This window comes from Tenrec ecaudatus, chromosome 2 (assembly GCF_050624435.1).
Source record: "Tenrec ecaudatus isolate mTenEca1 chromosome 2, mTenEca1.hap1, whole genome shotgun sequence".
In the NCBI taxonomy this organism is placed as follows: domain Eukaryota; kingdom Metazoa; phylum Chordata; class Mammalia; order Afrosoricida; family Tenrecidae; genus Tenrec; species Tenrec ecaudatus.
The window spans coordinates 122,216,876-122,244,677 of NC_134531.1; the positions used below are offsets into that span (position 1 = coordinate 122,216,876).

The window sequence follows — 27,802 nt, forward strand, 5'->3', positions numbered from 1 at the left end:
GTGAAGTAGGGAGGTTCTAAGTAGCTAAAATTTAGCTTATTTGCACTCTGTGTAAACCCATCAGCTGTGTGTAAATTTGAGTTTGGTGCTGGAATGCCTTTTAAATTAAGAGGCCTCGGTTTTCCATGAAGAAATAAAACAACCCAGAGCCAGTACATAGAGCTCATTTTTGTCATTCGTTTATGTAACATTTCTAAATCGTGGTCTCATTCACATTCCAGCTTTTGGATTTATATTCCCCCAGATCTTCATCTCACCCCCAAATCTTTGCATTTTAGTAAATGACATATTACTCATCATTAGAGTTGCTTGAACTCACAATTCAGAAATCATTATTTCTTTTCTCACTTAACCTTACTCCCCAAATCTGTAAGTAAATTTTGCCAATGCGCTCTTCAAAACCTACCTTTATTCTGTTATTCCTGTCTATCACTAACACCTGTGTCTAGGCTGCCATTTCTGGTCTTAGTTCATTTCTTCATTTTCATTCTTAGCATTTGATTTTTCTGTCACCTCAGAGTGGCCACAGGAATATTGGTAAACTGTAAACCTGAAATCTTATCTTTTACCTAAAACAAATTAGAAGAATTCCATTACATGCCTCACCATGATCCACAAGGCACTGTCTTATGCCATTATCTTCAACTTTTCTCCTCTTGCTTAGATTTGAGTCCAACTGTTTACACCAATTTCTTTTCACTTTAGAACTTTTCTTAATCTTATTTTCACTATCCACATGTGTTTTCTTCCCTCTTCTTATATGGATTATTCATGTTTGCCCTGTAAGTCTTTTTCTACATAAATGCCACTTGAAAAAATCATTTAAAAAAATCATTTTATTGGGGGCTCATACAATTCCCTTCACAATCCATACATACATCGGTTGTGTCAAGCACATATGTACATTTGTTGCCATCATCATTCTCAAAACACTTGCCTTCCACCTGAGCCCTTAGTATCAGCTGCTCATTTCCCCCTCCTTCCCCCTCTCCCTCCTTCATGAAAAAATCATTTTATTGGTGGCTTGTACAGCTTTTATCGCAATCAATGCTTAAATCCATTGTGTCAATCACATTTGTACATTTGTTGCCATCATCATTTTCAGAACATTTTCTTTCTACTTGAGCCCATGGTATCAGCTCCTCGTTTTTGTGTGTGTGTGTGTGGTTTGTTTTTGCCTCCCTCTCCTATCCTTCCTCATGAACTCTTGATAATTTATAAATTATTATTATTTCTTCATGTCTTACACTGACTTATTTCTCCCTTCACCTACTTTTCTATTGTCCGATCCCTAGGGACGGGGTTATATGTTGATCATTGTGATCAGCTCCCTTTTTTTCCCTCTACCCTACTCTTACCCTCCTGGCATTGCTACTCTCATTATTAGTCCCAAGGGGCTTAACTGTCCTGGTTTCTCTGTGTTTCCAGTTCTATCTGTACCCATGTACATGCTCTACTCTAGCTGGATTTGTAAGGTAGAATTTGGCCATAATAGTGGGAGAAGGAAGCATTAAAAAACTAGAGGAAAGTTGTATGTTTCATCATTGCTATACTGCACCCTGACTGGCTCATCTCTTCCTTGTGACCCTTCTGTAAGGGGATGTCCAATTGTCTACAGATGGACTTTGGGTCTCCACTCTGCACCCCCCCTCATTAACATTGATATGATTTTTTTGTTCTGGGTCTTTGATACCTGATACTTGATCCCATCAATCAACACTTCATGATCACACAGGCTAGTGTGCTTTTTCCATGTGGGCTTTGTTGCTTCTCACCTAGATGGCCACTTGTTTGTCTTCAAGCCTTTAAGACTCAGATACTATATCTTTTGATAGTTGGACACCACATTTTGATAGCTTTCTTCACATTTGCTTATGCACCCATTATGTCTTCAGCGATCAGGTCAGGAAGCTGAGCATCACGAAATGACAGGTTATTAGTACAAAGTGTTCTAGCAGGGAGTATAAGTACTGAGGGAATACTTGAGTAGAGGCCCAATGTCTGTCTGCTATCTTAATGATTAACATATAAATATATGTACATAGATCTATTTCCTTATCATTATATATAAATATATTTACATATGTGCATGCCTAGTTTTAGACCTCTGTAAATGCCCATTTGCCTCCTAGTGCTTTCCTCTATTTCATTTTACTTTCCTCTTGTCCCACTGTCAAGTTGGGCCTTCATTCGGGTTTCAGTAATTTCTCTGTTACTTTGCCCTTGATCAAGCCCTACCAGGCATCCTACACCCTCCTTGCCATCAATTTTAGATCACTTTTTGTTCCCTGTCCTTGGAGTTTTTAACGCCTACTTCCTTTCCCCCTGCTCCCTTTCTCTCTCCAGGACTGCTGGTCCTGTTGTTTTTGCTTCCAGATTGTTTATTCTTCCTATCTTGTTTAGGTAGACATTGCAGAGACAATAATCAGAAAAATAAGAGAGCAAAACCAAACAAAAAACAAAACAACAACACAAATCCAACAACAAAAAAGAAAAGCCTATAAATAGCTTCATGTCTGTTTGTTAACCTTTAAGAGTGTTTTCCAGTCCACTCTGATGGGTGCCATTCCCTGTCTATTTTTGGTATTCCCAAGGGACTTCATTGCTTTGCTCACCTTACCACTCTGTTGCACGCCCTTAGCATTTCACATCGGTGTGGTGGGGTCAGATCAGGCACAGTTCCCACACTGTGCCTCCAGTGTTGCTCCTCATAGTGCGATGGGTCAGTGAGGGACAGCATGTCTCACGATGGGGCCAGCCCTGTGGTCCTCTCTGCATTAGCTGCTCTGCTTGGTGGGACAGGATGGGTTCCACACTCTCTCCCTCCCTCTTCATTTGATCCTGTGTTCTCTGATCCAACATGTCCCTTTCCCTGAGCTGTAGCTCAGTGCTGCCCGCTGAAGTGAATTCTTCTGCGGGAGGAGGGACTGTCTACAAGTAGGGATTGGGCTGGTGTCGCTGACCTCTATTGATTCCCTGCTTCATGCCAGTATGTTGCAGTCATGTCTTGGCACACAGGTGTGAAGTCTGGTCTATCTCTCCCTCCCCTGTGGAGATATAAACAACACGTTCCACTTGGGTGGGTTAATGCCCTGTTCCCCTGTTTCCCGTGTCTTTTTCTTTTCCCTTCCTTTTATTTGGGTGCCATATTTATCCCTGGATTGAGTCTGGAAATGCCACATTTCAAAGAGACATTTCGTGACCCATGACTCAACTAGCTCTTATCAGACTTAATATGTCTTATATTTAGTTACTTATATCCAGTTACTCATCATTTCCACTAAAATGTAAGGTCCATCTTTATCCTTTGTAAAATTCCTAAGATCATATATTCTCCTTGGCATATTGTGAGTGCTTAATGACTTTTTGATGTGTGGTTGAATAAAGGACAGAGTAATTGACTAACCATAAAAATAATCTATTATAGGAAACATAAATATAAATAGGATGAATTGCTTTATTATTAATATACTTGAATGGACTAAATCAGATATTTTTGCTATACACCTGTAATTTATTTATTTTTCATTTTAGCCGTTTCTACCCCCTTCCCAAAGTAGAGCAGAATATGATTCAGAGGAGAGTCTTGAAAGTGATGACGATGATGATGATACTTTATCATCAGATTTCCATCTCCAAGAGCATTCAAACTCAAACTCATATAGGTATGGAATTTAAATGTCTTAAAGGAAATATTTTATCATTGTTTATATATATATAATACTTTAAAAAACAATGCATGTGCAATTAATAGCTTTATTAGTTTTAACGTTCTAAGTTAAACTACTTTTTTTAGTGAAATATGCTAAGTTCGTTTCCTTTTAAGTAATCGCTGTTACATTTTGATTATCTAAGTAGTCTATCACTTGTGTTCTTCCTCACAGATTGTGCTATGAGATTATTTTATGCCATTTGCTCCTTAAGATAAGCACCATTGTTTTAGCTTAGAAAATCCAATTATGTCTTTTCAGGAGAACACTAGTACTTTAAGATATCAGTAAGTTATATTAAGAATTAAGGTTACAGATAGACATTGGGCCTCAACTCAAGTACTCCCTCAACACAAGAAAACTTTGTTCTAATAGCCTGATATTCTGTGGTGTTCACTTTCGCGACACAACCGCTGAACACAAAATGGCTGCATAAGCAAATGTGGTGAAAAAAACTGATGGTGCCCGGCTATCAAAAGATATAGCATCTGGGGTCTTACAGGCTTGATGATAAACAAGTGGCCAGCTAGCTGAGAATCAACAAAGCCCACATGGAAGAAGCACAACCAGCCTGTGTGATCATGAGGGTCGATGGGGTCATGTATCAAGTAGCGAAGACTCAACAAAATCATACTGTGAATTGGGATGGGGATCATGGAGTGGAGACCCAATGCTCATCTATAGACATTTGTATATCCCTCACAGAGGGGTGACAGGGAAGAGATGGGTCAGTCAGGATGCAGTATACCACTGATGAAACACACAACTTTGCTCTAGTTCTTTGGTGCTTCCTTCCCCCACACTATAATGACCTCAATTTTACCTTACAGATCGGATTAGACCAGAACATGCACTCTGTTACAGATAAGAGCCCGCAACGTAGGGAATCCAGGATAGATAAACCCCTCAGGGCCAGCAATGAGAGTAGAGATATCAGGAGGATTAGGGGAGGAAGGGGAAATCTCTATCACAAGGAGCAACATATAACTCCCTCCCAGGGGGACAAACAACAGAAAAGTTGGTGAGGGGCAATGAAGGATGATGTAAGATATGGAAATAATAATCTATAATTTATTAAGGTTCGGGAGGGAGGGCAGGGGAAGAAATGGGGAGCTGGTATCAGGGGCTCAAGTGGGAAGAAAATGCTTTGAAAATGATGATGGCAGCATATGTGCAAATGTGATTGACACACTGGATGAATGTGTGGATTTTGATAAGGGATGTAAGAGCCCCCAATAAAAGTATTTCATAAGGAAAAAAAAAGGAAAGGAAGCGGGGGGGGTAAGATATCAGTAAATAAGGACTAACTTTAAAAAGATGCCATATCTCTACAAATACACTTCAGTGTACATTAGGACACATTTAGAAAGTAATTTGAAGATGTAGTATTTCTTAAACATAATTAGCACGAAGACAACAGAACTTAAGGGACTGGTTTTACAGTGTGACTGGTATCTCCACGCTTACCTGGTGCACAACATACAGCATATATAAGGATCTCCCAGAGTACACTTTATTAATGGAACTTTTATATATACTCTGAATTCAGCTTTTATTCTCAATGTTTTCCATGTAGTTTGGAAGATTTTGTTCTTTATTTGTACAGAATATCTAACTACAAAATTTAGGAAACATGAACAGTGTCAATGCCTTACACGATAGAGATTAAAAGAAATCATTTGCAATTTCATCATTTTATGCACAAAAACTCTATGAAGAAAGGTAAAGTCACATATTTAGTCTCTACAGATAATTCATGGCATTCAAATATAATTACAGCAGAGTTCTTGAATTCAGGGTGAGAGTGTGCATAGACTATCTCTTTATGAACCTACTAAATTCATAGACTCACAAAATAATTTACGTAATCTCAGTTCCATGGGATTCTCAAAATTCATTCTACAGAAAATAGAGGATTGTGTGATGTTTAAGGAACCATGGACTTATATATAAAATATTAACTTAACATCATTGGAGTTATTCTTGAAGATTGGAAATACTTTTTATTGTTAAGTAATCCTTTTATTCAGTGAAACCTTCTCTCAAACTTTTTTCAATTTATTGATGACACCACCATTTTACCCCTAACCCAAGTTTGAAATCTTGGTATTATCCTCATTTTCCAAAACTAGGGATTTAAAAAAATTATGTATATATTCTATCCACATCACATGTGCCACTTGTATAATATGGCCATATTATACAAGTGATAGAAAGGTGATTTTAAGAAGATAAGAATTTATGTTGGAAAGTGCTCACAATTATAGTAGCTGAGAGACAATAGGTTTCCTAACATGTGTTATAGAATCCTATTATTATAGAAGTGTATCTGTGCACTGTACGTCTGATAGATCCAGGTGTTTATGCCCCAACATGTAGACCAAACAATGATAGTATAACCTGGTTATCTCTTAAGTTATACAATTCAAAGTTTATTTAAATTTATTTTACATACCTTTAATTTCCAAACTGAAATTTTAAAGTTTTTAAATTGAAAATTGTCTCAGTAAATGATTACCTAATTTATTTTAACAAAAAGAATGATATATACCACCAAATATCTGTTTACATATTATGTAACAAACATACAAACTGTACACTCCCAGCTCAAATGCAGTCTGAATTATTCCTATTCCTGAATTATGAGATATTTTCTCACCTGTTTGATATACTGTATGCATTTGAAAGGTATATATATATATATATGTATATATATATATAACATTTTATTAGGGGCTCATACAACTCTTATCACAACCCATACATATACATACATCAATTGTATCAAGCAAATCCATACATTCTTTGCCCTAATCATTTTCAAAGCATTTGCTCTCCACTTAAGCCCTTTGCATCAGGTCCTCTTTTTTTTCCCCTCCCTCCCCGCACCCCCCTCCCTCATGAGCCCTTGATAATTTATAGATTATTATTTGTCATATCTTGCCCTATCCGGCATCTTCCTTCACCCCCTTCTCTGTTGTCTGTCCCCCAGGGAGGAGGTCACATGTAGATCCTTGTAATCGGTTCCCCCTTTCCAACCCACTCACCCTCTACTCTCTCAGTATCGCCCCTCACACCCCTGATCCTGAAGGTATCATCCACCCTGGATTCCCTGTGCCTCCAGCTGCTATATGCACCAGTGTACAACCTCTGCTCTATCCAGTCTTGCAAGGTAGAATTCGGATCATGGTAGTTGGGGGGAGGGGGGCGGGAGGAAGGATCTAGGATCTGGGGGAAAGCTGTATTCTTCATCGGTGCTACATCGCACCCTGACTGACTCATCTCCTCCTCTAGACTCCTCTGTGAGGGGATCTCCAGTGGCCGACAAATGGACTTTGGGTCTCCACTCTGCACTTCCCCCTTCATTCACTATGGTATTTTTTTTTGGATGATGCCTTATACCTGATCCCTTTGTCAGCTCGTGATTGCACAGTCTAGTGTGCTTCTTCCATGTGGGCTTTGTTGCTTCTGAGATTGATGGCTGCTTGTTCACCTTCAAGCCTTTAAGACCTCAGACACTATCTCTTTTGATAGCCGGGTACCATCAGCTTTCTTCGCCACATTTGCTTATGCACCTGTTTGTCCTCGGAGATCATATCACGGAGGTGTGCACCCAATGATATGATTTTTTGTTCTTTGATGCCTGATAACTGATCCCTTTGGGACCACGGGATCACACAGGCTGGTGTGTTCTTCCATGTGGGCTTTGTTGCTTCTGAACTAGATCACTGCTTGTTTATCTTCAAACCTTTAAGACCCCAGACACTATCTCTTTTGATAGCTGGGCACCATCAGCTTTCTTCACCACATTTGCTTGTTCACCCGCTTTGGCTTCAGCAGTTGTGTCGGGAGGGAGGGTGAGCATCATAGAATGCCAATTTAGTAGAAGAAAGTATTCATGCATTGAGCGAGTGTTTGAGTAGAGGCCCAAGGTCCTTCCGCCCCCAAAAGGTATATGCATTTTATTAAGAGGTAGTATATTTAAAAAAATGAGGTAGTATGTTAATGGTGTGAAGGCAAGATAGAAATGTACAAAATAAACAAGTACATTATGGGAATAAAACATTTTATTGAAAGGAAAAGCTATTACAATATGTTTTACTAATTGATATATTTTCTGTTGGCCTTATTTAATTTTTTGAATTTCTAAGACATGGCTCAAAAGTAAATTACCTGTATAAAAATCAAATACTTTGAGGGTTTTCTTCTTTTGTTATTGCATATAATGCTAGCATGAGCAACTGTAGATAGATATTTTGGTTTTCTTGGGTTATATTTTCAGGGTGGATTTCTAGTCGTTGAGTTGTTGGATCAATAGGCAGTATACTCTTTTTACTGTCTAAGTAAATATTTAACAGAGCCACTGTTGCTTTATTTCAGTTGGTCTTTGATGCGATTAGCGATGGTGCAGTTGGTACTCAACAATTTGAAGACTTTCTATCCTTTTGCAGGTCATGATCTCGCAGGTAATTAACATTAGCCAATATTGCCATGCTTTTAATTTAGTTCTCTTTATATTCGTTTTCTTAAAACAGTGGAAGAAAAATATTCACTGACATCCTGTTGTTGAAGATGTTTCTTTGAACCAAATCAACCACCTTTAAAAGTGTCTTCTCATACTGATAGGTGCCCTAGAATAGCTATGTTAGATCAAACAAGGAGACTCCGCCTCATGTGACTGACTGTATTGAGACAATGTTTATAACTCTGATTCAAAATTGGGCATGAAATAGGGTTAGATACATAGAATATTAAGTCAGTGTAAAAACTAATAACTTACTAACCCTAAAGGAGCCAAAGGTTTGGATAGGAAAGAAAGAAACAAGATTGAATACCAAGTTATTCAGTTATGAACTGTGTTTTGTTACAGTGATGCTTTAAACAGTTCATGGAAACATGGAATTAAAATATAGTTGAATTTTTCTGTGAAATTTTAAAGCTCATATATAACTAGAATGAATTCTAAAACATGTTTAACCAAAAAAAAATTTTATGTAGAATGACAAAGATAGTTTATTCTCAAATTGTATGAATTTTCTAAAATCGAAAAATCATGAACTCAAATAATGAGCATCATTATTTGGAGGTAAATATGAAAGGTAAAAGTTTAACATAGGATTAGAACTCGGAGATGTGAGGGATTACTCTATACTATTAAGTTTTGTGATTATTATGTAGTACTTAAAAGGAGTTTTAGATTTTATTTTATGTTTTTAGACAAATCTTGAGTTTATATGTCATATGGAAATTGTTTTATGCTCTTCAGGTGCTTTCTTCATGTTAAAAGTCACAAATCATTGATATAACAATAAGTTATAAGTTATAAATTTTCTCGAATTAGGATGTAATTTCTACTTCAAACTCAAAATCCAAACCTACTGCCACGGAGTAGCTTCTGACTCATAGTGACCCCATAGGGCAGCATAGAGCTTTTCCTGAGGGTTTCCGCTGTTGTCAGTTTTAAGAGCATCTCGTGACTTCAAACTGCTGACCTCTGCAGTGGAAAACCCAATACCTAACTCACTAGGCCATCAGGGCTCTTAGTTTCTACTTAGATTGCTCCATTTTCCAATGGCCTAGGCTACCTATTTATGTTCAAATTTAAATATATTTATGACCTTTTTATAAACCTGGATTTTCATATCTCTTAAAAAAATCGTTTTATTGGGGGCTCTTAAAGCTCTCATCTCAATCCATACATCCATCCATTGTGTCAAGCATATTTGTACCTATGTTGCCATCATTTTCAAAACATTTTCTTTCTACTTGAGCCCTTGGGATCAGCTCATTTTTTTCTCTCAACCACCCTCCTTCCCTCATGAATCATTGACAATTTATATATACATTTTTCATGTCTTACACCAACCGCTGGCTCGCTTCACCCACTTTTCTATTGTCCATTTCCCTGGGAAGGGGTTATATGTAGATCATTGTGATGAGTTCCCTCTTGGATTTTCATGTCTTTATTCCTTTCCACATCTCCTCTCCCAAAGTGTGTGTTAATATCTTTATGGGTCATTCTTAAAACTAAAACAATTTATTACTACTAATAAAAATGAGGCAATTTTATTTTTACGTTTTAGAACTTCCTGTGAGTTCACCACTGTGCCATGCAGTTCTAAAAACCCTCCAGTGTTGGGAACAAGTTCTTCTCCGACGCCTTGAAATCCATGGCGGGCCACCTCAAAACTATATCTCTAGTCATACCTCTGAAGAAAGGTTGTCCTCAGGTCCTGAAATTCTTCGCCACAAAGCTTTACTGGAACCTACAAACACTCCTTTCAAGTAAGTTTCCTGTGGATATTAACTAAGAACGTGATCAAGTCTTATTTAGAGTAAAAATATTTAGGCCTTTAATTAATTTGGGATAGTGATGGTTCATGGTTAGAATTCTCACATTCTGTGAAAGAAACTTTCATTAGTTTCCCATTCAGTGTACCTTAAGCACAGCCACCACCCATCTGTCTTTGGAGGCTTACATGTGGCTTAGTTGTTGAACCAAAGAACTCTGGTGGTGCAGTGGTTACACATTGGGCTGCAACCCACACAGTCTGAAGTTTGAACCCACCATCCCCTGTAGTTCCATAAAGAGGTCCAGTCTGGGAAACATAGAGAGGTGGTTCTCCCCTGTCCTCTAGGGTTGCTATGAGTCAGCCTTGACAAGATGGCATTGAATTTTTGGAGTTGTTGAACTGGTTTTCAGCTGTGTTTGAGTAAGTAAACCAAGATTGACTAGATAAAAAGTCTGGCTGTCATCATTTAAACATATGAGAAACATATGAATCACAACGGTCCAGTTTGTAACTGATCATAGAGATAGTGCATAAATGAGCAGTGTTTCTAAGTAACTTTTATAGCACAATATAAAATTATGATGCATATTGTAGTGCAGACTTTCTGTGAAGGCCCAATAGTAAGTAATTTAGGCTTTTGTGTTAGATTAGGGTGAGACATATAAGATACAATAAAAAGCTTTATATCTAAAAGTAATTATATGTCAAGGAAGCATCCCAGCTCAGCCTAACTCAAGCCCATAAGTCTGATACTAGTCCATAAATCCCTCTTCCAACTCCCTCAGTCACATGCAATGTTGCAGAAGGCAGGACTATCACATGCCGGTGGTGTAAAGTCATGTGATTCCACACTTATTTCAACCTGGCAGGGCTCGGGCAGCTCTCAGCCTGGCTAGTAAGCAGGTGAGGGAGGGTATAGGGAGGTTCCCCAGGCCCTCCTAATGGGTAGGCCATGCCCACAAGGAGGCACCCTCAGGCCATGACCTGATTGACAGGTTGAACACCACCCTTACACTTTTATGTATCTTCAGGTTGACACAAAATTATGTAACTGCCACAGCTTTGTAGGTCATACAGCCTTGACATAATCATTTGGCTCTGCCACTGGGATAGGAAGGACCCTAGTCACAACCCTGTTTTCAAAAGCACGAGGCCTGTTGGATTTGGCCGATGGGTTTTAGTATAAAAACATTTTCTTTAAATCAGTACTATTAACTGTGTAACTATCGGAGGAGATAATAGTTGACACCAGAAGATAATTCAATATATATAATTCTTCATCAAGAAAATAATTCTCAAAAAAAAGAGCAAATGAGGTGGTCTCTCTTGGGAAAGCCCGGAAGAAAGAGTATCAGATTATAAAGATGGCTGCCTTGGGGTCAGAGCAGACCGACAATGTGTGTCCAGATTTTAGGGTTTTTTGGTGGTAACACAGTTCACTTAAATGTACAGCGTTGGGATCATGTTCATTTGCACTCTGTGCTGGTTATGCTTGCTTGTGAAAATATCTGGCAACTGTGCAATTCATGTTATAAGGAATTATCTATTTTCTCATAGTATTGAAGTCATAATGTCATTTCAGAATTTTAGTTCTGTGGAATTTTTGTGTAAAAATATATTCTGGGTAATTTTAACTGGTAAAATGATAATTGTGATTTAATACTGCATAGTGTTTTGAGTATTTTTTCATATGCAAAATTGTTACGAGCCAATGAAACTATTTAAAAGTTAAACAAAAAAAGTAAATGAAGGAAACAATATTCTTAGTGACTTAGTGACCATAATTGAGTTACAGTCTTGCATTAGCTCTTACCTCATTGCTGAGCAGTACAAGTGTGGGCTGGTACATGTCCATACAAAACTGCCAGCTGCTCCTCGGGAGAAAGATAGGGCTTTCTACTCCCATAAAGAGTTGAACTCTCAGGAACCCACCAGGGCATTTCTACCCTGTCCTTTGGGGTCACTATGAGTCGGCATTGACTAGTTGGCAGTGAGCATGGAGCATATGCCCAGATACAAATCTTTGTGTAGCTTCTCTCCTAGATCTCAACTAGGAAACATATTTACAAGAGGGCCTCTAGAATTTCATGGAAAAATAGAATCAAAAGATAATGGAATTTTTCCATGAAGTTTTTGGAAGCCTCTTATATATGTTAAATCTTATGTCTGTAGATTCAAACTCAGCCTGCCTCCTGTCTTTGCAAATAAAAGTTTTATTGGATTACCAACCATAACCACTCACTCGCATATTAGTTGTGGCGCTTGCCCAATACAGTCAGAGTTGAGGAGTTGTTGTTACAGAGGCTAGGTGATCCACAAAGTCTGAAGTCTTTACTATCTGACCCCTCAAGAGAAAAGATGATGATGATAGATCTGATTTTAGTTCATCTGAAATGCACATTTATATAGAGCTTCAAAGAAATGTGATCAATTTAATCAGAAATCTTTGAAGTATATACTTAAATTTACTGTCTCCATAGATCCAAACATCACCTGGCACTTTCTGTGAAGAGGCTTTGGCAGTACTTGGTAAAGCAGGAGGAAATTCAGGAGACCTTTATCAGAAATATATTCACAAAGAAACGGTGCTTAAATGAGGTTTGTGAAGTTAAAACCTGTTTAATGTTTCCTGATTGAAGTCATATTATTAAGTAACCATGAGTTGCATTTTACAGATATTTTGAGAAATTATCACACTATACATAAATATTTTTGTATATATACACACACACACATATATATATATATATATATATATATATATATATATATATATATATATATATATATATATGCATACACACATATTGCCCAGAGGAGTGATTCAAAATAACAGGTACAACAATATTTTGAAAGTAATTAATATGTATTTGGACTTGTTTTTTCTAAATATATTGCTTGAGTTAAGATTTTTGTACATCTTGGTTTTTGTGCGTATTATAATCATTAAGAGACAAGATTGGAAATACCTGTGATATAATAGCTGAAAGAGTTTTATCTAGAAGCTTAATTGACACTGGTTTTATTTTCTGAAAACATCTCAAATGTACACATTTTCTCTTTTTCTACTGCATGTGTTTAAATTAGTGAAATTTTACAAACTCCAGTTACTTTATAATCACACTTGATTATATTTTTATATTGCTGTTGTACTGGTTATTTTTCTTCATTTAGTTCAGTTCTACTAAAAATTACTACTTTGATATGGGGAACTTGCACTTGAATTTATGATTTCCTTCATTGAGAAAGTTTTGTTATTTAAAAAAAATAGAATGCTTCTTATTATTCAAATTGGCAAAAAGCAAGGTGGCATCTAACATTGAAAAAAAAGAATTCCATGTGTCTTGTTTTCAATCTGAGAATGCAGCAAGCACACACACCATTATTTAATCTTAGGCTGAGCATGCAAGTATTTCCAAGTTATCCAATCTGAAACAAAATAAAGTTGATTTGTTATTTGAATTAGTTATGTTCCCTCAAAAACAGGATTAGGAATTATTAAACCAGCCTTGGTTGACCTCAGCTGGGAGTTGATCAGCACATGCTTCTCAATCAATCTCTGCAAAAGCATTGTAGGTACTGTTAGTGGATCGATTAACTCTCGAATAGGGAACCCGCACTAAAAGAGATCAACTGGCTCTTCTGTCCTTGTTGACTTAGAAGACTTGATCTTTTGTACTTTGAGAGAACGTTTTAAACCTAGGCTGAAAAATTAACACATAGGCAAATAGAACTTTATTCCTTTTAGGACTCCAGTGTATACATACCAGAGTTTATTCCAAAGAAAATATGTTAAACATGTCTCTGCAGTCAGTGGATGGCTACATACACATTGTCGCAGTAATACACTTACTTGTCTTATTCTTAGATTGCTTTCAAAGAAAGGCTGTTTCAGGGCCAGGGTTAAAACTGGGTTTGAGGTCAGGGCTGAGAAATTTTAAACAATATTCTAGTGGAAATCTAACCAAATCATTGCAGCTTTGCAAGGGGTTTGCAGAAAGGCTGTCCAAAATAAAATAACCGTTTTTACATAGAGCAAGCATTTTAAGGAAGGTTGGGAAGACGTTAAAATGAATTCAATGTAGAGAGATCAGCTCAGAAAGGTATGGTGATTGGATTATCGTGGTGGTTATCTATCCTAAGGGCTTAGTATGAAGATGCTTTAAACAAATTGAAAACTGCACTGGTATCAAAAAGACCAAAGAAGTTGTACCAGAAATTCTTGTTATTTCCTTCACAACACTTGCTCATTCTTTGAGAGTACCAAGTGTCTTGAGTATTTCGTTTGAATCTTTTCCCCATCCAACTCTAGCCGGTTCTTGCCTTCTGTTTTTTCCAAAAACTTGTAGAGCAGTAAAAAAATACACACAATTGGAGCCTCTTAAGAATGGTAAAACTGCTGATTTAATGTGGTAAAAATCAGTGTGCACAGTTCTTTGGGCAAAGGTTGAGCAATAGAAACCCTGCGTTCAGAAGCATATAGACCTAAAGGGAGGATATATCAAGCAGCAATAGCTTGATATTTTGCTATTTTTATTTTTTTATTATTATTTTCTTTTTTATTTATAATAAATCATTTTATTGGGGCTCACACCACTCTTATCACAATCCATACATACATCAATTGAGTAAAGCACCCTTACACATTTGTTGCCCTCATCATTCTCAAAATTCACCTTCCACTTAGGTTCCTGGAATCAGCTCATTTTCCTTCCCCCCTCCCTCCCCGCTCCCCCTCCCTCACAAGCCCTTAATAACTTATAAATTATTACTCTATCCTATCTTTCACTGCCCAGCATCTCCCCTCACCCACTTTCCGGTTGCCCATCCTCCAGAGAAGAGGTTACATGTAGATAGATCCTCAAGATGGGTTCCCCCTTTCTATACTCCCTTCCCTCCCGGTGTTGCCACTTTCACCACTGGTCCTGAGGGGTTCATCTGTCCTACATTCCCTTTGACTTGCATTTGCCTTTTAACCTTTTTTAAAAATGTCAAATATTTAGTATATGAATTACCACGCACAAAAACCAAACAAACTCACTGCCATGGAGTGCCAACTCACTGTCACTCATTAGGACAAGGTACAACTGCCCCTGTGGGTTACCCAGACTGTAACTGTTCATGGGAGTAGACTGCCCAGTCTTTCTCCCTAGGATCAGATAGCGCTTTCCACCTGCCAACCTTGTTGTGGACCGTAGCCCAGCGCGTAACAGCTCAAGAAAAATGTAGTAACTTAACAAAGAGTATGCTAGTAAGCTTGTCGGACTAATTTTGTTAGTCTAGTAACATGCCTACTGGTGAGATATTGTTTCTTATTTGATTTTAAATTTATCTTTGTCTAAAATAATTTAGTATAATTAGAGTGTTTTAAACTAGTATAAAAAGTATTGCTGCATTGTTCTATATTGCAAATTGAGTTTCTCTTTTATTTCTCTGGTATACCTCATAGTATAAATATGCTAATTTGATAAAATTGTAAGCCTTTTTTAATTGAATGCCTAATTGGTATAGTTAATAAAGGAAAACATATATATGAGGGGGTATCCCCCCCAAAAAACCCTGGAATTTTCTCCCAAAGCTATGTACTTTAATTTTTTTATAAGGCAAGCTATCACTTCAAAGTACTCTCCATTATACTTAACACATTTGTCAAATCTGCAATTTCATTGTTGGAAACATTTTTCATACTCATCTGTTTGGATGGCTGATAGCATCTCCCTCATTTTTTTCTCCACATTTTCTATGTTGTCAAATTGCTGTCTTTTCCAATCCCTCTGCATTCACAGAAACTCAAAGAAGTCACACAGAGCAAGGTCAGATGAGTAAGGTGCATGGGGCAAGAGACATGCTGTTTTCTGCCAAAAACTGGCACACAGAGATGGCTGCGTGAGCAGGTGCTTTGTTGTGGTGGCAAACCAGTCTCCCATCTGCCACAAGTCATGCCTTTTTTGTTGCACTCTGTTACACAATCTTTTCAGAACCTCTAAACAGAGTTTGTTTAACAGTCCAACCTGGTGGAACAAACTCCAAGCATACTACAAGTCAACATTTTCATCCATTTGAGAAGTTGATGGATGTCCAGAATGAAGTTTGCCCTAAATCAGCATTTCACCTATTTTAAAAGTAGAAAACCACTCATACACTTGAGTTTTTCTCATAGCACTGTTCTTGTAAGCTGTGTTCAACATCACAGCAGTTTCTGTGGCATTTTTCCTGAGCAGGAAACAAAATTTTATAGTCACACACTGTTCTCTGAAATCACTATCACACAAAAAACGAATTTTGAGTGAAACTGCTTTTACAAGAATATGCACAGTGACCAGAGAGAACCTTCCCAGATGATGCCACTGGGTGCACTAACGAGAGCGAGTTGCTTGATCTTGCCTACCAGGAAAAATGTGTACTACAAGAGTTCTGCTCCGTCCAGTTTAATTCTTGTTTTGGGGGGTACCCCTGGTGTGTGTGTGTGTGTGTGTGTGTGTGTGTGTGTGTGTGTGTTTATAATCAGTTTAGCACTTTTAGTGATACGTGTAGCACTTTTGAGAAATGAATTCTCACAGTGAAACTAAAAGCTGGTGTATCTAGATTATTTGGTTGACTTAGGGAAGGGATAATTTTGTTGACTTTGGAAAGGGAAGGGAAATACAGAACCAAACCAGAATGCTTAAAGATAGCAGATAAATGTAACTGTACATTTTTCAATCCTATCATTTTATTCATCCTTTCCAAAACAAAAATTTTTTTTTGGATCTCAGTCACATTTTATTATTACTTTTAAACATTTTGGTAATACGAATCCTTTTTTTTTTTTTACATTTTATTAGGGGCTCATACAACTCTTATCACAATCCATACATATACATACATCAATTGTATAAAGCACATCCACACATTGCCAAAACAAATTTTTTATATTTTAAGAGAATTTCCAGATTTGTTTGCTACCACATTGAGTTACCAAATTGAATTGTTACCACAATCAGTTTCTAAACATTTTCTTTCTTAAGAAGAAAGAACTCTTTAATATCAGTTCCCCTTTATTCCCTCCCTACCCCCCCAAGAAACCTTATTATGTGTTATTATTATTATCATCATCATAGTTATTATTGGGGGGGTTATCCTACCCCATCCAATATCCATTCACCTACAGTTAGGTTATTCACTCCTCTCGAGGGGTGTTATACAGTTACCCATGCTTTCAGCTTCCCCTTCCGCCCCTCCCTTTCACCTCTTCCCATACCTTCAGGGAATCATTACTCCCTTTACTGTTTCTGAAGGGTTATCTATCTTGACTTAAATTCATTGAATAGTCTTGATTATACAAATGAACATATGGAGGTCTAACATTAATGAGGTAAAAACGGTAATAGTAAGGGGAGGAAATACTAAAGACCTAGAGGATAGTTAAGTATTTTATCAGTGCTATTCCTCACCCTGAATTTATCATCCCTTACATATAGCTCTTCTGTGAGGGTCTACCCACCTAAGTTATTTTTATATTGTAATTATTTTAATTTCATAAAAACATGAAAATAAATTGTGTACATAGATTTGTAACTATCTTCACAATTCTCTGAGTTCTTGTTTCTCTAGCTTGAAAATGAGTATAACACCCTTTACTTTGCAGTGTTTTAAGTAGTAGATTTAAATCGTTGAAACCTGAGATACTTAATGCTAATTATTAGTAATTTGTTCTCCTTGTTTCGTTATTTCTTGATCATGATACTCTTAAAGCTATATTGGTTTTTTGATAAAATAGAAAAATGTGAAAAGAAAAATTTGCTTTAGTAAAATATAAGTTGGATGGAATTAAATAAAATCATAACATTTTAGCAGTATTACAAAAATATTTAATTTTTCCTGGGAAATTAGCCTATTTTTTCTTTTAAAATTTCTCCTATATCTATTGTTGTTATAAAATTGTAATGATCATTCCCAAGTTCTGACACGGCCCCAGGCCATAGGAAGGCATTTCTTTAGGCTCCTGCTTGAAGCCAACAGCTCCATCAAACTGCTGCCCTTGATTCAGGGCCAAGCAAAAATTAATTCAAGTTAGATTATCATCTAAATTTTAAAAGCTAGCATCACAAAGCTTTTAGGATAAAGCATACAATGTCTTTGCTCCTTGAGGTGTATATTTCTTGTGTAATAAAATACATTTACCAGTAAAAAATGATAATTATGCTAAAGTCTGAATCCAAATACAGTGATTTTTCTATTTTTTGAGATTGTTAAGAAATAAGATATATGACAGACCAGATATATTTTATATGGAGACCTGGAGGTACAACAGGCACTCGGCTACTAACTTAAAGATTGGCAATTTAAACCCAACCAGAAGCTCTGCAGAGGAAAGGCCTGGTGGTCTGCTCCTTTAAAGACTGTAACCTATAAATCTCCGTGAGGCAGTTCTACTCTGTCACATGGGCTCGCTAGCTGTCAGAATCAACTCAAAAGCACACAACACATTTGGATGGGAGATGATGTAGAGTATGTACAAACTATTGTGTTGTCTTCCCCGCCCCCTTTTGTGTTTAAAAGTTAAATTGTATAATTTCTTCATCTACGTTTACACTCATGATATATCTTCACGTCTGTTCCTTTCCTGAAAAAAGTGGCTTATTGATACACACAGTTTTAACTAGAGTGCTCACCAAGTTTTAGAAATTAAGTATAAATGCCTACAAATATACTATGCCTGTGTCATTTCCTGGTGGCAGTCAAACTCACTCACTGCTCCAAGGGAAAAAAGATGAGGCTTTCTGCTCCTGTAAAGATCTACAGCCTCAGAAACCTTCAGGGCACATCCTCCATAGGATCACTACAAGCCTGAATTGACTCAGTGGCAGTGGATTTGGGTTTGAGAGTTTGATGTCATTCCGAACAAATTTCAGTCATCTGCTATCTTTGTCTCCAATTTCTTTATTTCTGTTTTCTCTGAGAAAAAATAAAGATCTTGATCCACCCTTTCTTTAGAACGTGCTAATATCCCCTTCATACTCATCAGCTGTTCCCTGCAAAAAAGCTGCTGTAGGCTGCTCCTGAAAAAGTGCAGCGTCAAAAACACTGTTCGATGGGGTTTCTATGAGTCAGAGTCAACGAGACAGCAGTGAGTTACAGTTTTTTAATAACACCTTTTAAGAAGGAACTGTGTCTCGAAGCATTTATTTATGACTATTTCTAGCAAGCCAAGAAAATAGAAACCTAGAAGTCAGCACTTTCTAATCGAGTATTCCTGAGGGATAAAATAGCATGGAAAATAGGACGTAATGTATAAGAAATAGTACGCCAGCACTAATAACTTTGAAATGTGTTCTTTTGATAAATTTCCTGTTAACTTAATATTTCTAAAGAAATTAAGTGACTAAAAATTTCTGAGGAGAGAGAATAAAAGTTACAGTGGTGGTTACTGAATTCTGAGAGATTATGCTTTCTCAATCCCCTAACCATCCATCCCATACATACTGCATTATGTTTTATGAAATTCAAAATATATCTCAGTTTAGTGTTATTTTCTAGAAAATTTTGTTTAAAATATAATTTTTTAAATAGACCCATGTTTTGCATGTTATATCTTGCCTTTGCTCTTTGTCATGTGGTTATTCTTTTTTGATTAAGTCATTAGAGGACCACAATGAAACCATCAAAAATTCTATGATGGAGGAACCAAACGTCAATAAGGTACAAAATAGCATTCAATTGAAATTAGAAATTGCATTCTCTAAGGAGAAAAGCAAAGTGTTTGCCAATTAGTTTTGGCCTGGAATATTTACAATGGAATTAAATTGTTATTTATATATTTTAAACAGCTTAACCATTACAATTTTGAAAATTGTGTTTTGTTTAATAAGAGAATGCAATTTTAAAGAGAGTTGAATGTATTCTATTTTGGCAAAAGTTCTTCATAAATATAATTACAATAGCACTTTAAAAATTATTATGCAATGGTATTGTTTCATTTCTGTAAGTATTTTAAAAATAAGATATATATGATAGGAATTACTTACAGTAGTACAATTATTATTATATAGTACATATTTTATTGGTAGGTATCAAAATATAGGTCAATGCCTGGGTATTGTAAGCACAAATAGTTGGAGAACTTGAAAATGGCAGGTTACATAAATTTATGAGAATGTGTAATTGTGTATGTAAGTTATAAAATAATTTCTAAGTGCCATATGATAGCCTATTCAAGTGTGCCTTTATTAGATAAGAAATTTAACCTGTTTTGCATATTTGGCATAGTTCATTTACTGTGAAGTATTACCAGCAAAGTGATTTTAGTGGTAAAATTTTTTAAAGATTTTTTTAAGGCTGCATAATTTCAACTTATTATTCTTCCCCCAAAGGAATATTTTAGTAAAACAGGAAAAATAATCCTGTGCAGTTAGTTAGAAAAAGACTGACTTAGTAATTAAATATATTTCACTGTAACAGAAGGTTTTCTTTATATATGATCCATAGTTAGGGCATTTTTAATGGCCTTTGGAAGTTTTGAGAGAAAATTACTCAAACTTTAAATCTATTAATAAACTTAACTTGCGTACATAATCATTATTTTTTGCCATTTATACATTACAAGAAATTCTTATCCAGAGGTTATTTTCTTTTGGCATTCTTTATCAGATGTTAATAATATTGACTTGTATTTCTTTAGTCAGTTCCCTGCTATATCACAATTTAGTCATTCATATTTTTAGATTAACATCATAGCTATTTTTATCCAGAATTTCCCAAGTCCTTTGCTACAATTAAAAAAAATAGTTTGATAAGGTATTTTGTTGTTGGTTTCTATTGCATTGACTCTGGCTCATGGTAAACCTCTCCCCTCCCCCACCCCCACCATATAAAACAGAACGAAACAGTACCTGACCCTGTGATGGCTTCATGATTATTGTTACCTTTGAGCCCATTGTTGCAGCTATTGTATCAACCCATCTCTTTTCTTTACATTCCCTGACCCTCTACTGTCAAATATGATGTCCTCCATCAGTTAATTCCTTCTGGTGGCAGGTCACAGTGTCAGACAATACTCTTTAATACCCAGGTCATAGTGTCAGACAATATTCTTTGATACATAAGGTTTTCTTTAGCTATTTTGCAAAAGCAAGTCTCCAGGCCTTTCTTCCTAGTCTGTCTTAGTCTGGAGGCTCTGCTGAAACCTGTTTACCAGGGGTAATTCTGCTGGTGTTTGACATCTTGGTGGTATAGCTTCCAGCATCCTAGCAATACGCATGACATTACAGTATGACAATCTGACAACTGGGTGATGGTTATTATATATGTTATATTTAGAATAACTGCACATATTCAAAGTGTATGCTTGGTAAATGTCATACATATACACTTGTGAAACTATCACTGTAGTCAGGGTAATAAATGTATCTGTTACACAAACACATCCCCCCTGCAAAAGATCCCTAGTTCCCCTTTATGTTTCGATGTTTTGGGGGGACTTTTCGGTGGGGCTTTTTTGTATCTGTGTATCTATTGGACCTGGTAGGCTGTGATATGCAAGGTCAACAGTTCAAAACCACCAGCCTGCTCTTCAGGAGAAGGACAGAGCTTTCTGCTCCTGTAAATAGTTACCGTCTCAGAAGCTCACAGGGTAGTTCTATTCTGTCCTGTAGGCTCACTGTGAGTTGGCATTGACATGTTGACAGTGAGTTTGGTTTTTGGTTTGGTGTATTTGTTGGTTCCACCCATCTCTCAATTATTGTTCTATAATGCCTTGCATGTTGCTATGATACTGAAAACTCTTGTTACTGGTTTTCAAACATTACCTGGGTCACTTAGGGTGGACAAGTTTCTGGAGAACATCGAAACTAAGAAGGCCTACAGATCTACTTTTGGAAATTCATCAATGAAAATGGTGTTGTTCCTTACAGTGCTGGAAGATGAATCCCTTTAGTTGGAAGGCACCCAGAATACATGCATGTAGTCACAACAGTGGAGTTCTGCATACCAGTTATCTTGAAGGTGGAGTAGGACTAGACAACATTTCCCTCTGTTGTACAAGGGAGATTCAAAGTTTGTGAGAAAATTCTGTCTTTTTTTGTTAATAGTTTTATTAGCATATACTTCACATATCCTACAATTTAATCATTCAGTTGTATTAAGAAACTTTGTGCAATTATCACCACAATCAATTTCAGAGCATTTTATTGTTTTTAACTCCCCTTCGCCCCCTCCCCTATCCTCACCTGCTGTGCCCCTAGGCAAGTATCAATCAGTTACTGTCTCTATAAATCTCCCTGTCCTGGATCTCATATACTGAAAATTATGCAACTCACAAGCAGGAAGCAAACAAAGACAACAATGCTTAGACAAAACATAGAAAAACTTTAATTGAAAAGGAAGAAAATATTAAAAACTGAAACAGCTTTAAAACGTGTCAAAAGGGAGATCAAATGAAAATATAATTACCTCTACCATAATCTCCTTTCCAGTGCTCTGGTAGAAGGCCATTCACATCTCTTGACTCTGGTTAGAGGCTTAATGCATGTGGGGGCCTGCAAATGCATTTTGCGCTACCACTCCTATCCATAGCTTCTGCATTACCCTTTGATTGCATTTATTTACAAACGTTTTGAAGCCCCTAATACATGAGCACGCCATGAGATGGCACCAACTCCATAGCAACCATCAGCATCACCCAGACAGTCCTTTCAGCCATCCACCGGGGTCTCTTTGCTCCTTTGTCAAAATTCACTGGACATACATTTGTGGCCCTATTTCTAAACTCCACATTTTGCTTCACTGATGTATTTGTGTAATACAATACTAGCTTGATTATGGCAGTTGTATAGTAAATCGTGAAGTGAGATAATGTAAGTCTTTCAGATTTGCCTCTTTGTAAAATTGTTTTAGCCTTTTGGCTGGTCGCAAGTTTATATGCATTTTTATAATAAAAAGAAGGAGTCAATACTGAGATTCCAACACATAGATATGGTGTCTTTCTCCATTTATTCAGAGGTACACTTATTTTGTATATTTTACATAGGTGTTACATATCTTTTGTCATATTTATCCCTGAGTATTTTACATATGATGCTATTGTAAGTAGTATTTTCTAATTTTACTTTAATTGCCCAGTACATGCAGATATGGTAAATTTTGTATTTTGATCTTCTTTCTTACAAGCTTTCTACATTTGCTTATTCCAATTTTTTTTATAATATATATTTCTAAATTAGTATATTGCCTGAAAATACAGCTTTACTTATTGCTTTTCAATCTGGATGTTTTTATTTCGTTTTCTTGCCTTATTCCACTGGTCAGAACTTCCATTCCACCACTGAGCAGATATTCCTGTCTTCCTACTAATCTTAGGAGAAAACATTTAGTCTTTCACCATTAAGAAGCCAATTGAATAAAAGTCTACAATGCATGACTTCAGCCCTTAAATATGCTAAATATTTAAGATCATATTCATTGTGAATTTTAAGTGTGATTTTTGTTGTATGAGCGTTAGCAAATTAGTTCGCAGCACGTACCAAGTTCTGTGTCTAACTTTACCAGATCATGCTTCCACGTTCTTCCTTTCCGAGCTCAGATTCCATCATCCGTTAGTCTTACAAACACCCTCACTCTTTTGCCTTGTGACCTCCCCTCACTTAGAGTAAAATCACAACTCTCAAGTTAGCTTGCAATCTAAGTAAAGTGCTCTGAAGTGAATTTTGTTTTTCCGATTCACACTTTTTCCCTTTCAACAAACTTGCTGTCAAATTTATCTGCTGAGACTTTGCCTAGTCTTTCCACTGCAAGTGTAACTTCTGCTTTATATGCAGAAATGTTGCAATCCTTCCTTCAACAGTAACCTGACCTAAGACCAAATCTTCTCTGATCCTGACTTTGGTATAGGTGGTTAATAAAAAGAAATCTGTATCTCCCTCCTAGATAGCTGGGGTGGGTTGACTTTTTGTTTTAGGGTCTTCACTTATTCTCATCAGCCAAGCAAAAAAACATATTTTCTGTCTTTTTTACCCCCTATACTTGAAATGCATATCTCCCCTAAATTTAGATCTCTAAGCTTTTTCTTCCGTATATTTACTATTTTTTTAGATTATCTCTTGGCATTCAGTTTTATCCATAGCCTGTAACTAAAGTATAGCCAAATTAATTTCTTGAACTCTAGACTTGCATCTGTCATTATCTAATTTTCCCTCCCCCTGAATTTCAACATAGAACTTTCTCGATACTCCTACCCACAGCCACTCTGTCTCTCACTGCTGGCCATCTCCACAAGTCAGCCACTTAGCAGGCCTGAAAACTAGTAGGTCACCTTGATCTCCCGCTCTGTCACTCAGACTGCAGTGAAAGCTGAAATTATATCTTACATTAACATTTTTCCACACCTAGTGATTGCTTCATTATTTTATCTGTTTATAAAATGATTTTAAATAGTATTCTAAGTTGAAAGATAATGTGTACCACTTTTCACAGGTAAGCTGGAGGTTGATTATATTAACCTGACAATAAAGTATACCAAATTATTATTTATTCAGCTACTAAAATGATTCTGGCTCAGAAAAATTGCTATTCCTTTCAAAATTTCTGGTTTTCTTGAATGAATTGAAAGTTATTTTAGATCAAAGATATATAGTGCAGACCATGGGCTAAGTTTAGAGTTCATGAGAAAAAAAAAACTTTCCATTTCAAAAGGGCTGTTTAAAACAAAGAGAAACACAGTGACCCTGAGGTTTGTAAAGACTAAAATATTCAATATCTGACCTTTTCATATTTGTAACATTATTAAGGAGTTATAATAGTTGGTAAATTAATCTTACTGTACTACTCTCTAGTCAAGAGTAAAGCAAGGTTAATGTAATTTCTTAGTTGCATGTTTATCCTTAAAGTCGGTTCATTCCAACTTCAAAGGTTAACTAATTAACCAATTGTGTGTTATATAACTACTTAAATGTGGAAAGATAGATTTGAAAAATTTTAATTCTATTACAAAATATAACTTCTAAGATAATTAGCATATAAAATAGTACCATTAGCGTAGAAATATCTGAAAATTTTTAAACATATGTACTATGTGTAAGATTAGCATGTATTTTGGGTATTATAATCACTGTCTGTTTATATTTTATTTTTCTCCATTTAGATAGAAGCAGATTTGGGATATCCTGGTGGTAAAGCAAGAATTATTCATAAGGAATCTGATATCATTACTGCCTTCGCTGTTAATAGAGTGAGTGCAGAGACATTTTTTTCTTTTTTTTAGTGATTTTATTTATTATTTTTTGTTTAATCACTTTTCTTTCATAATTAGAAAATACCTAGCCTCAATTTTATTATCAGTATTTCTATTGATAGACTAACTTTTAAATTTTAGTATCACTCCTGTTTTTTAACTTTATTAAATGTTTATATTATTTGATAATATGATATAAGTTACTGTGTAATTGTGTATAATTAAATAATAATGCTTTCTTGTAAGGAAAATGCTTTCTTGTAAGGAAGTACCAAGTATATTCAGTAATCTGTAGAATTTATGTAATACATTCTAGCATCCAATCGGAATAAAAAGGGTTTTCATTTCCTTTGGTGGGTATTTTGAAAGTTCTTTAACTTAATCAAATATAAGAACAACCTTGAATATACTCATCAAACAAAGGCTTATCTGCACCTCATGGAGAGTCTCCGTCTTTGCATTCTAGCTTTAAGAAGGAGCCTGATGGCACATTGGATTATGTGTTTGGGCTGCTTACCTGCAAGCTCAGCAGTTTGAGCATCCTGCCTCCAGCCACGCTGAGGGAGAAAGAAGGATGGTCTTAGAAACCCTGTGAAGCAGGGGTAGTATGGGGACCAGGGGACAACTGATACCAAGGGCTCAAGTAGAAAGAAAATACTTTGAAAATGATGATGGCAACATATGTACAAAAGTACGCACAATGGATGGATATATGGGTTGTGATAAGAGCTGTAAGAGCCCCTAATATAATGATTTTTTTTTAAAGGAAAGAAACCCTATTGTATTAGTCTGGGTAGACTAGTGAAACAAATCCAGGGAGGTTCATATGTGTATAAGAAAGAGTTTTATGTATAAGAACAATTGTACATTAAGAAAACATTCCAGCCTAGTTCAGTCCAAGCCCATTAATCCGATATTAATCCATATGTCCAGTACCAGTCTGTAAATTCTTCTTCAGACTCACGCAACACATGTAATGATGCCGAATGCAGGAAGATTACAGGCCAGTGGGTGAAAAGTCTTGTGGATCCAGTGGCGGTAGAGGCATCTCAGCACTGGGAGGGGTCTCCACATGATTCATGTAGCTCAGAGAGAGAGAGAGAATATGTCTCCCACTTCCAAGGAGGAATGTAGGAGTTCCCAAAATCCTCGGGAGAAGGCCATGACCACACAGAGGCCTTATTGGCTATGATCTGATTGGCAGGCTAGACACCACCCCTTTACTGTGAATCCTCAAAATGACACCAGATTATGTAACTACCACACCTATGAAGCAGTCTTCAACTCAGTAGCATTGGGTTTAAAATTATTGTGCTCAACAAATTTAAATTCCTTTATAAAACATATTTTTGAAAGATAATTAACATATAAAATAATAACGTTAGCATAGAAATATCTCATTATGACATTTATGTTCTAAATGCTTACCTTAATATGGTAATTTTAATGTATTTAAATTTTTAATTAATTTTTTAACCAATGTGTTTTCTATCTACTGCTTAGCTTTTTAAGATTCTCCTTAGAGATGTCTATGAGCTTGTGGAAGCATTGACCATATATACTCATGTATAAGCTGAGTTTGTCAGCAAAGTTTTTATGCAGTTTTTTGTGGAAAAATTAGGTCCCTCGACTGATGTTCCAGTTGGTGTATACTCGAGTGTATATGGTAACTTTAAATCCAGTGGAGTAGTGCAAGGTTTTAGTCACTTATTTTAGTCACTTTTAGTGTTTTTATTACTTGTCTTTCATCATTTTCATTGCCTTACTGCAAAATTTTTAGTCACTTTAAATAATATAAACATAGTTTATTTGTTTCACATATTCCTACTTATAAAAGGAACTTTAATATAGTACTGTTTAATTCAAATTTTATATATGTGATATTTTGTAAATGTCTATTTCTTAGATTTATATCCTACTGAATTTTAACTATTCAATAATCCTTTCAACACTTGAGTCTCTGTTTTGCTGTGCTATATTTGCATTTTCTTCCTTTTTCTTAGCTACTTCTTGTTTCATTCTGTCCCCATAGCCCCTGTGTCCTTCCTGTCACAGATATTCCTGAGCAATGATTAGTTCTTTTCAAGACAGGCAAGTCCAGAATCAACCCCTTATCCAGACAGTTCTCATGTTATAATTTTTAAATACCATGATTCTTTTCCTTCTTGCCCTCAAAGTCAAAATTATGGCATGTGCCCTATAAAATCTGCCCCCCCAGTCCTATAATAAAATCGATTTTAAATATTCTATATGAAAACAATTTTTCTTTTTAAAAAACACAAATACATGTGTAAAACAATGAACAAACATTCACTAATAGAAAGTTTGCCTCTCAGTAATATATGAGCTTAAGTTTTGGAGTTTTTTTTAATCATTTTATTGGGGTCTCCTACAACTCTTATCACAATCCATATGTACATCCATTGTACCAAGCACATTTGTACATTTGTTGCCATCATCATTCTCAAAGCATTTGCTTTTTACTTGAGCCCTTGGTATCAGCTCATTTTTTTCCCTTCCCTCCGTGCTTCCCCTCCCTCTTGAACCCTTGGTAATTTATAAATTATTATTATTTTTTCATATCTTACACTGTT

The 27,802-nt window shown here is 36.2% G+C and overlaps 1 protein-coding gene and 1 pseudogene across 2 annotated transcripts in view; one reads left to right on the top strand and one right to left on the bottom strand.

The window, feature by feature from the left end:
- DMXL1 (Dmx like 1) overlaps positions 1-27,802 on the top strand; it is a 159,502-nt gene that overhangs the window by 106,144 nt on the left and 25,556 nt on the right. The window contains exons 30-35 of one of the 2 annotated variants that reach the window (XM_075541421.1): positions 3,535-3,665; positions 8,091-8,176; positions 9,794-9,995; positions 12,484-12,601; positions 19,622-19,684; positions 25,119-25,205. In XM_075541421.1, the coding sequence (XP_075397536.1) occupies positions 3,535-3,665; positions 8,091-8,176; positions 9,794-9,995; positions 12,484-12,601; positions 19,622-19,684; positions 25,119-25,205 (687 nt within the window). The remainder of the gene's footprint in view (positions 1-3,534; positions 3,666-8,090; positions 8,177-9,793; positions 9,996-12,483; positions 12,602-19,621; positions 19,685-25,118; positions 25,206-27,802) is intronic. The other variant, XM_075541420.1, reaches the window with a different exon arrangement.
- On the bottom strand, positions 17,927-18,038 carry LOC142441550 (small nucleolar RNA SNORA2/SNORA34 family; annotated as a pseudogene).